Source organism: Primulina tabacum, chromosome 15, assembly GCF_025594145.1.
Source record: "Primulina tabacum isolate GXHZ01 chromosome 15, ASM2559414v2, whole genome shotgun sequence".
Classification (NCBI taxonomy): domain Eukaryota; kingdom Viridiplantae; phylum Streptophyta; class Magnoliopsida; order Lamiales; family Gesneriaceae; genus Primulina; species Primulina tabacum.
This window is the reverse complement of record NC_134564.1, coordinates 27467678-27477493: the sequence shown is the minus strand read 5'-3', so window position 1 is coordinate 27477493 and position 9816 is coordinate 27467678. Positions and strand designations below refer to the sequence as shown.

At 33.9% G+C, this 9816-nt stretch overlaps 1 protein-coding gene across 1 annotated transcript; it reads left to right on the top strand.

Annotated features, from left to right (window-relative positions):
- Positions 1-2708: 2708 nt before the first annotated feature.
- Positions 2709-8938, top strand: LOC142526901 (putative ADP-ribosylation factor GTPase-activating protein AGD8). Its single transcript, XM_075631554.1, has 7 exons — positions 2709-2950; positions 3155-3273; positions 5741-6206; positions 6336-6602; positions 7148-7273; positions 8214-8312; positions 8700-8938. Exons 1-7 carry the CDS (start codon positions 2882-2884, stop codon positions 8805-8807), a joined length of 1254 nt encoding a protein of 417 aa, XP_075487669.1. The 5' UTR covers positions 2709-2881; the 3' UTR covers positions 8808-8938.
- The last annotated feature ends 878 nt before the right edge of the window (positions 8939-9816 follow it).

Genomic DNA, 9816 nt, shown 5'->3' with positions numbered 1-9816 from the left:
TAGTTTGATGGAGATCAAACAGGAAGCTTATAAAGGAGTTTATGAGCTATTTCCATAGGATGGAATAAATGGAAGTTGACATGATTGCTAAATAAAGAAGGAGAGTGGAATTGCTTGTTTTGTGAAGGAGTTCACTAAAACTGGCAGCTGCCAAATATGGTAACTGCCATATATGGCAAGTTCTAAATTTGGTAAATGAAAATTTTGATCTTCGAAATTTTCGATTTTCATTATATGAACAAGATTTGCATCCTTGGTACATTGGCGCTCTCGGATCGTCGTTCGGGGTTATAATGAGTTCGAAATCATTTTTTTAGTGAATTTGGAATTTACTAATTAAATGATTGTGCTAGTAGTGGTGACTACTAACTTGCACAAATTCTCATATATGTTCCAGAGGAGTCTAGAATTAAATTAACCAAGGAGTTAATTTATTAATTAAATAATGGTTATTTAATAATTAATATATATGTATATATTTTATATGGAGATATAAAATACGTGTATATAATATTATTATATCATGTATTATTAAAGGTTAATAAATACATTATATATTAATTATATGAGAGTTTAAATATAATGAAATTATTAGAGTCCTTGTGAGAGATGAACTCCTAATTAAATTTGGAGTCTCACTCTATATATACACCACTAGGACTCATAATAAAAAAACCTAGCTTTTGCACACAAAAACAACAAAAATATTTCTCCCATCCTCCTTGAAAGTCACGGCAACCTCATTGAATTGTTGGAGGAATTTTGGCCACCAAAGCAAATTGGATTTGCTTAATTGTTGATTAATGATCAATAATTAATTGTTAATAATTGGTTAATAATCAATTAGCACAAGATACATGATTTAAAATCATGAAGTCTCGGCCCCCTTGAAGAAAATTGAAAGGAAATTTTCAGCCACTTGTTTCTTCCGTCGCCGTGTCCTTTCGACGTTGCACCGACTCCGGATTTTGGAAATTTGGAGGCTACAGTCTCAACGCACAAATCTTTTGTGATTACTAGTGCAATCCAAGCGAGGAACAAAGCTTTTGATCGTGGACCTAATTAGGCGATCAAAGGAGAAGAGCCGTTCGTAGGAATTTACAAAAAGGACTATCTCCGCGTAAAAATCGGAATAGTTTGGAGTCCAAGCGTTAAGAACGCAAAGGTACAATTCTAAACACCCTATGAATGTTTTTAAACACACGACGTCCAAGAACAAAATTTTTAAACTTCCGCTGCGTCTTGGGTGCGAGAATACGATGTCCCAACATACATATCATCCCGATATTTCAAAAAAAAAAATAACTTATCAATGAACATTATCCGATATCTCTCATTGTCCAATAATGTCTCCTAAAAAGACAAAGATACACACATATTTTTCTTTCTCATATATATGGACTTTATTCATTTATTTCCATTTTTGGATATATGTCAATGTGCATTAATTGCAGCATATTATGAAAAGAAATGAAACAAAAGACAACTTGTTTTTATTCAGCTATAAGTACAAGTATTCATTACTGAAGATTTAACCGTTGAAGGAGTTCATCTATATATAGGCATGATTCAAGCCAAAATAAACTACGGAAGCACCCTCAATATGCCTTGTCAAAGATTTTGAGTAATCTTTAGTGTTCTATCTTCAAGTTGCTCCATTGCACACATGTTGTTAATATTTGATCATTAAGGATAAATTTGTGTTATCTCACCAACGCTAGATATTCAAAAGACCATTAGTAAGTTGTGTTTGTATATGTCTGAATCTAAAGTTCAGTAAACGATTTGAGTTTGTATCGTGTAGAAGATATTAAGAGTTTTAGTACATACATTGGATAAGTCATAATTAGAGTGAGTGTACAATGAGTTGTAAAATTCAAAGTCTTTTATTAGATTTCTTTCTTGAGTAGAAGAAGATGATACATATAATTATATTACCTTCGAACTTTCATGTATCTTTTGTTATTTATTTTCAATCACTTGATTTTCTGTCACTTTTATATATTTTTTCTGTATCTTCGCACGTGAAAACCATTTTCAGTGGTCTAACTGCATTAACCGGCCTAAAAACATGCATTAGTAGTTAACAACTATTAAGACTAGCTCAAGTTTCAAAGAATATTTTTAAAATTCTATTCACCTTCTCTAAACTCTATTTTCGATCCTAACAAACTTTGTGAGACAGATCTGCGATTTGACCTTATGTTCAAAATATTATTTTTCACTGAAAAACATTATGGTATGAAAAATTATTATGTAATATATATTATTTTAAGTGTAAAATATTAAATTTTATGTCAAAACCGTTACTTTTTACTGTAGGTTTAGACTAAGTCGATATCTATAAGACAATCGTAATGAGACATATTCTCTTTGATATATAAATATATATATATATTGACTATGATTGCATAATAACCATGTTATATATCCTCAACCTAAAAAATAAAATAAATAATGAAATAGTTTAAATTACTAAAATAATAAATATTACCCTAATTAAACAATTGTTGTTCATAACTACAAAAAAATAGCAACCACTAAATTTTTTTAATTTGAATAAAATTTTTATATAGAATTTACTTAATTCGTGCTGACTCGGAGAGATACAGCTGGAATTTTTTTTTACCTAAAAAGGACCATCAAGCTACATGGATGAAATGACAAATATACCCCCATGGCATACAAAGAACAAAACGCGAAGTATTGAAAGAAATATAACTCGATCGAAAAATGCATTAAGCCGCTTCGCATCAGATTTCTCCCGTTTCCTTTCCATTTCGGTTGATTTCTTTTTCTTCCCCTCCGCATTTCCTTCCCTATTTGTGATATTTATTACTCTCTACATTCGCAAATCGCACAAATTTTTTGTGGAGCAGCAATGGCTTTCGATAGCTACACTGACAAGAACCAGATTTTTCGCAAACTCTTATCGAAATCCGAAAATAAGGTGAAATTTGTGGTGTTATGCTTTATATATTTTTAATTATGATTGATTTGTTTGCCTGTGAATTTCAATTGATGTGTTGTTTTTAGTGATTATGCTTTTTTGGTTCTGTGATGATTTTGACTGATTGATGCGCATGATTTCGATTTTTGCTATGAATGATGGGATCTGATCTAGATCCGAGCGATTCTGTGTTTCTGATTTCAGATGTGTTTCGATTGCAACGCTAAGAACCCGACTTGGGCGTCGGTGACGTATGGGATCTTCTTGTGCATTGATTGCTCGGCGGCTCATCGCAGCCTTGGTGTCCACATAAGCTTCGTTAGGTGATTGTTTTAACCGATTTGAATATATGTTATACTGTTTTGTGTTGTGGTATCACTTGGTTTTGTGGTAGATTTTGATTTAGCCTCGTTTGTAGTTTATGATTTTCATTCTTTATGCTATATATATGTAGTGTATACGAAAGATTTCTCTGGTTGTATTACATTATGCATGTCAAAAGGTGAAATCTTGCGATGTTAGTTGTATTCTGAGAAATTCAATTTCTAGCATCTCTGTAATTTCATTAATTTTTTTATACTTTAATGACTAAGAGAAACCGGGGCCTTTTTTGGTTGGGCCCTGGAGTTCAATTCCGAGATCAATCACTGTTCGGATTCTTTATCCGAACATCTTCTCACTTTTTTTTTCAAATTTTTTACATGGCATTTCATATTTCAAATCAACAATTTAAAACATAGAATGACACAATTTTTCTTTTTTCTCTTTTCTTTCTACCTTCTTATATCAATTGTTATACCATTTTAACTTCCTCATATTATTATTAAACTAAATCTCTTTCTGCACATATCATATCAACTTTCAAAACTTATACCCGTGGCATATAACTTTTCAAAAATTATTTTCTAGCATTTTTCTGAAAGTTTTGTCGGTCGGGTTGATCGAAAGTCTGATCAAACGCAACCCAAGTGACTATATTTGATTTTGTATGGTTGGCAACTGTGTAGACTTTGAATTTTTGCCATTGTGCTAGACAAATATCTTCAGAGCCATGAACTTGTTTTTTGATTGGTGTCCCATGCTCGAATTCAGGAGCTTCTTTTAATATATGTTTTTAGAAGTCCATGAGACAAGTAGGTTGTAATTTGATTTTGATAAATAGTGTTCTGTTTGAGAAAATTATGTGGGTTCTGCTAGAGCTATGAATCTAATGAATCTAATTTTGTTTTAATCTGGTAATAATATTGCATCAAGTTTTAAATTAAATTATCAAAACCTAAGCCGGTGACTTCATGCTGGTTGTGAGTTTTAAATGAACATTGTGAATTACAAAATGCGATACTGCACTATCTGAAAGTTTTGGAAAGTTCGTATTGACTTTAACGAGGATGTGGAACGTTCTTTGCGACAATATCTCTATGTTTTGCTGGCCCTTTCATTAAACCGGGAACTTAAATTCTAGATGATTCCATGTTGTTTTGGTTGACTTCAGGCTTATTTCTTCATATTTTCTAAACAGGCTAACAAAGTTTTTCATATTCAATGAGTGATCCACATTGATCAACTTATTACGATTGGGAGTTTTTTGGTTGGGCTAGAAGCTTCAGTCATCCTGTGACGGTGTTCTCCACATTGAGTCTCACATAGTAGTCCTATTTTTTGGAAGAGTTATATTCCAATTAAAACCAGGAACTTCAAACCTGGTATCCTGAAATGCTTCTTCGAGAGCCTTTTTTTTATTAATTGTAAAAGACAGCTTAAGAACTCTCACCTGAAGATCTCTCTTTTTTTTTTAATATTCTTAATCTTACTCATCAAGCATAATACAGTGATTTAAATCAGTGTATCTCACTGGGTCTGCTGGTTAACAACACATACAGTTAAAGAATAGTTGGAAGGGAAGTTTTGACTTTCGTTTGAGAGCTATACCAGCCCAATGTCACAAAATTTCCGTATCAGCAGTGCAAATGCTTTTGAACATATGCTTGGTTGGCTGCTGTATAGAGGGCTAACCTGCAGTTCCTTACCTAAGCTTGCAGAAATGAATGCATATTCATTTTGAAGTGACTGACATATGCTGTATCTTGCCTCAGGCCCTCAACAGCATAACCAAACTATTGTTGACATGATGAAATGTTTGAATCAGATATAATCATATAAAATATGGACTGTAATAAGTAATACATCCTTGAATTTGATAAATCGGGGACTATTGGCAAATAATTGAAAGAGAATGGATTCAAATATGATTTAGCAGTTCACAGTTTATTTTTAGCTTTAGTGTTACAAAGGGTGGAAAAGTAAATAAATATAACTTGAGCGTTGTTCAGGTTATTAATATTTTCAAATGTGCTCGACATCTTCGGAGACATTTTGAAATCCTTTTTAATGGATACATTATGTGGCTTCAAACAAATTTAGAATAATTAATTCAGGTATAAGACCAAACGATGAAACATGAACTCGGCCTCGCTAGGATGAGGAGAAAGAAGAAAAGTAAAAAATAGCATCAGTATGTGAGTAAAAACAAATTAAATCAAGGAGAAAAATGCTCGAAGTAAGATATGAATTGAGCTAAAGAGTTAGAAATATGTGTTTTCAACATTGTGATTTCTGGTTCGAGTTCCTGTAGTCTATCGTACTTTGGGCTCCTAGGACTTAAAATTTTTGAAGGCAAATGGAAAAGGAAAATAAACATAATTGGCACATGGGAATCGAAGCACAGAACCTTGTATTTATTCTCAAAATATTTTGTGTTCTATCTTCACAGAAGCTGGCTTTTACTTGCAGGTCAACAAATTTGGATTCTTGGACTCCAGAGCAGTTGAAGATGATGTCCTTCGGTGGAAATACACGAGCTCAAGTTTTCTTCAAGCAGCACGGATGGACTGATGGAGGCAAGATCGAGGCAAAATATACATCAAGGGCTGCCGAATTATATAAGCAGTTACTTTCAAAAGAAGTTGCAAAAAGCAACTCAGAAGAGACTGGTTTACCTTCGTCTCCTGTTGCTTCTCAGTCACCTAAGGGTTCTAATGGATTTTCTGATGTTAAGAGCAACCTCATTGAAGACCAAAAAAGGAAGTCTTCCGAAGACACCCTGAAGGAAAGTTCTTCGCTTAAAAATGGTACTTCAGACTTTTCTGCTTCTCCAAGAGCCTCTCATACTGTTTCGATGACAACTGTTAAAAAGCCTCTTGGTGCAAAGAAAACTGGGAAAACCACGGGGCTTGGTGCTCGAAAGCTTACTACCAAGGTAATGTGGTTTCTGTTGTAAATGAAACGTTTTGAAGTGAGTGATAACATGAAATGTTTCATAACTTGGTCTTCTGAATTTTGATCAATATCTCAATCTATTGAGTGGCCAAACGTTTTACCATTGCAGCCTAGTGAAAGCCTTTATGAACAGAAACCGGAAGCACCACCCACACAAGTTTCTTTTGCCACCTCTGCAAATAGTAGCACCCCCGCTGTTGGTTCATCGTTTACATCTCGATTTGAGTATAATGACAATGCCCAATCTACAGATGTTACTTCTGAAAGTGCTCGAGTTAACCACGTAGCACCGCCAAAGTCATCCAACTTTTTTGCTGAATTCGGCATGGACAGTGGCTTTCCAAAGAAGGGCACCTCAAACACCACAAAACTGCAAGTAAGATAGATATTCTCATTGACAATATGAGAAACTATTTATGCCCTTGCCAGTTACATCGTAGTATTAGAAATCAAGAATTGTGTAATGTGAAGCATGATACAATGTGATATGCATTTGACGTGGTTGTTGATTTGTGCTCACTTAACTTGATTATAATCAATTAATTAAAGAACATATTGTTTTGTTGAAGGGGCTGCAATATTTGCATGCTGAATGAAAAGAACTAGCTTGTGAATCCTTTGATTTGAAGGAGTGAGAAGTGGCTCTTTGCATGTTTATGATTCTGAAAATAATTTTTTTTAGATTTATCTCCATATGTTTTGGAAAAATTAAGTATCTTGATCTTATTTTATATTTTCTCAACATAAATCCTACTTTTTAAATTCTTTGTGAAATTGATTGCTGGATATTATCTTGTTCATTTCTTTTACTTGCTATCCGTCTGAGTACTCATGCCACTGTGAGATCGGAGGTTTGTAATTCATTTTTTTCAATCATGCAAGATATTTTTCAAGTAAAAATTCCATCTCTATGCCCATCAGGTTGAGGAAACCGATGAAGCAAGGAAGAAGTTCTCCAATGCGAAATCTATTTCATCAGCCCAGTTTTATGGTGAGCAAAATAAAGACAAGGAGGCAGATGCTTCAATTTCCCTGCAGAAGTTCTCTGTATGTACTCATGTTTATCTTATTTTTCACCTCCCTTCCAATAATGTTTTCATCAGGCTCTCTTTTGGTGTTGGGGAAGTTGTTGGTTATTGTCTTTTATTTACTTCTCTTCTTAGTCATACTCTTTGGGCGTTTTTTCATCTTTTGTCTAATATATCGAGGAAATAGAACCATAGGTTGAATTTGGATTGAGGAATTTGAAATCTACATTTAAATTGGGTTTCAAATCCTACCATCCAAACAAAACCTTAGATTCACTACTTTGGTGTGGAACTGTTTAATATCAGAAATAACTTACATGCTTTTGATTACAAACATCCAATTGCATTTTACCGTTATTATATTGAAATTTTTTAATTCAGTTGCATTTTGTAAACTAATTTAGATATGAGGATCTTAGTACGTTTCAATTTGGAAAAGGCATATTGTTAAGAATGGAACTTGGACCTAACTCAACCCCAAAAGCTAGCTCAAGGGGGGAGGATTGTCCAAGCCCATATATACAACTCCAAGGTTATTTATCCAATCGATGTGGGACAATTAACACACCCCTATCACGCCCAGGAATGAACGTCTGGAGCGTGGAGTTTACAAATGACCCAATTATGGGTAGAACGAGTGACCTAATTATAGGCAGTCCAACACATAACGGTGGAACCCGGGCTCTGATACCATGTTAAGAATGGAACTTGGACCTAACTCAACCCCAAAAGCTAGCTCAAGGGGGGAGGATTGTCCAAGCCCATATATACAACTCCAAGGTTATTTATCCAACCGATGTGGGACAATTAACACGTATTGTTTAGAAAACGTAACAAATTTGAAAGATTTTTTTCATATCAATGGCCCTTGTTCGTTCCTGTTGGTTCATTTTTTATGGTTCAGTAATGTTCATGATCATACGTTTACATAATATACAAATATTTGTCCTCGTATGCAGGGTTCAACATCAATATCTAGCGCTGATTTCTTTGGCTGTGATACTAGTGGTTCTCTGGATGTTACTGCAAGTGATCTCATCAATCGGCTGTCATACCAGGTACACGCACAGCACTAAATTTCTTTGTATTCTCCTTGATAATCGTTTGTTCGATATTTATATCATTGCTTTGGCGCTCTGTTTTTTCCATTCAAAACATGTGGATCCTGGCACATTACCAGGATATATCAACATTTTAGCAATATATTTAGAATCTTGGGAATTATATATTGTTTTCCTCCAAGGGGTTTTTAGTTATTTTTTGAATAACTAGGGGTTAAGATGTATTTCACCATTTTGTTATTTGAAAGCGTGTGAGATTTTAAATTTTAAGAATATGTTTCTTGGTGGATATTTTGATTACCTATCTATCCTCCCGGAAGCCCAAACGGATGCTACAATCTTTTCTTTCTTTGCTGAATCATATATATATATCTGGGTCATCAGGCACAACAAGACATCTCCTCTCTGAAGAACATTGCTGGAGAAACCGGGAAGAAACTGAGCTCCATTGCGTCGTCGTTGCTAACAGATATTCAGGACCGAATCCTCTGAAAAAATACTTCATATTTTAATTAAGAACATGTTTGTTATGGTACGACCTTTTAATGTTTTTACCTAGTTTGTGTAAGAAAAAAATTTTTAAGTTTTTTTTTTAATGAGATGGAAATAAGATTTAAATTTTATAGCTATATAGCATATCTTCTGTTGTCCCATCTGTTTTGTTTTAATTATCTTATTTTACTTAAATATATATATATATATATTCATTTCATCCCGTGCAGGACGTTAAAATCTTTTGTACTATGTTTATGTTCGTTAAACCGCGATTCATTTCTTTATGTTTCACGATTTGTCAGTTACTAGTTTCTTCTTCGGGGCGGGTCTTGACTCGCTCAACGGGTCTAGAAGTATAATAAATCCGTCCCTCGTATCTCTCTTAAATATATTAATAATAGTTATTTATATTTTATATTATATTAAATGGTAAAATTCCTTAAATCCTTAATCCATGTCACAATATTCTATTCATGTGTAAAACCATCGCATAAGAAAAACTTGCACAAAACAAAAGCAATAATTCGATTAAATAACTAACCATGGCAGTATGGCACCAAAAGCCCAAATCACCATTTTTCTTGGGTTTTTATTCTTCACCAAGCCATTCCAATTCACCCTAATTCTACAATCAAATCTTGGTGCAGCCAAACTCCATATTCGAATCCGACTTTTTCAAAACCAACCATAAATCGAAGCACGAAGAAGAAAAAAATCTAGGTTGCTTAGCGGTTTGGTGGGACGGGACGGTACCACATCCATATTTTTCTTGGGAGGTTGGGTCTCAGGTTTGGTCAAACTCGTTTCGTTGTCATTCATATGCTTTAGCCTACTAACTTGTTTGTACCAAAAATAAAATTAGACCCAATATTTGAAAAGTTCATGTACTAGAAAATAATTGACTAACAATGTGAACAAGAAAAGACCAATACTTATTTTTGAATTAACCTAGTAGTTTTTTTGGACACAAGATCGTGGACCATATCATGGATAGTGAGGGGAGTGC

Excerpts from the sequence above, each read along its gene's own strand:
- LOC142526901 (XM_075631554.1), top strand. The coding sequence starts at position 2,882 with ATGGCTTTCGATAGCTACACTGACAAGAACCAGATTTTTCGCAAACTC. Across the intron at positions 6,603-7,147 it reads CAAACACCACAAAACTGCAA|GTTGAGGAAACCGATGAAGC; the intron begins GTAAGATAGATA and ends TATGCCCATCAG. Across the intron at positions 8,313-8,699 it reads TCAATCGGCTGTCATACCAG|GCACAACAAGACATCTCCTC; the intron begins GTACACGCACAG and ends CTGGGTCATCAG.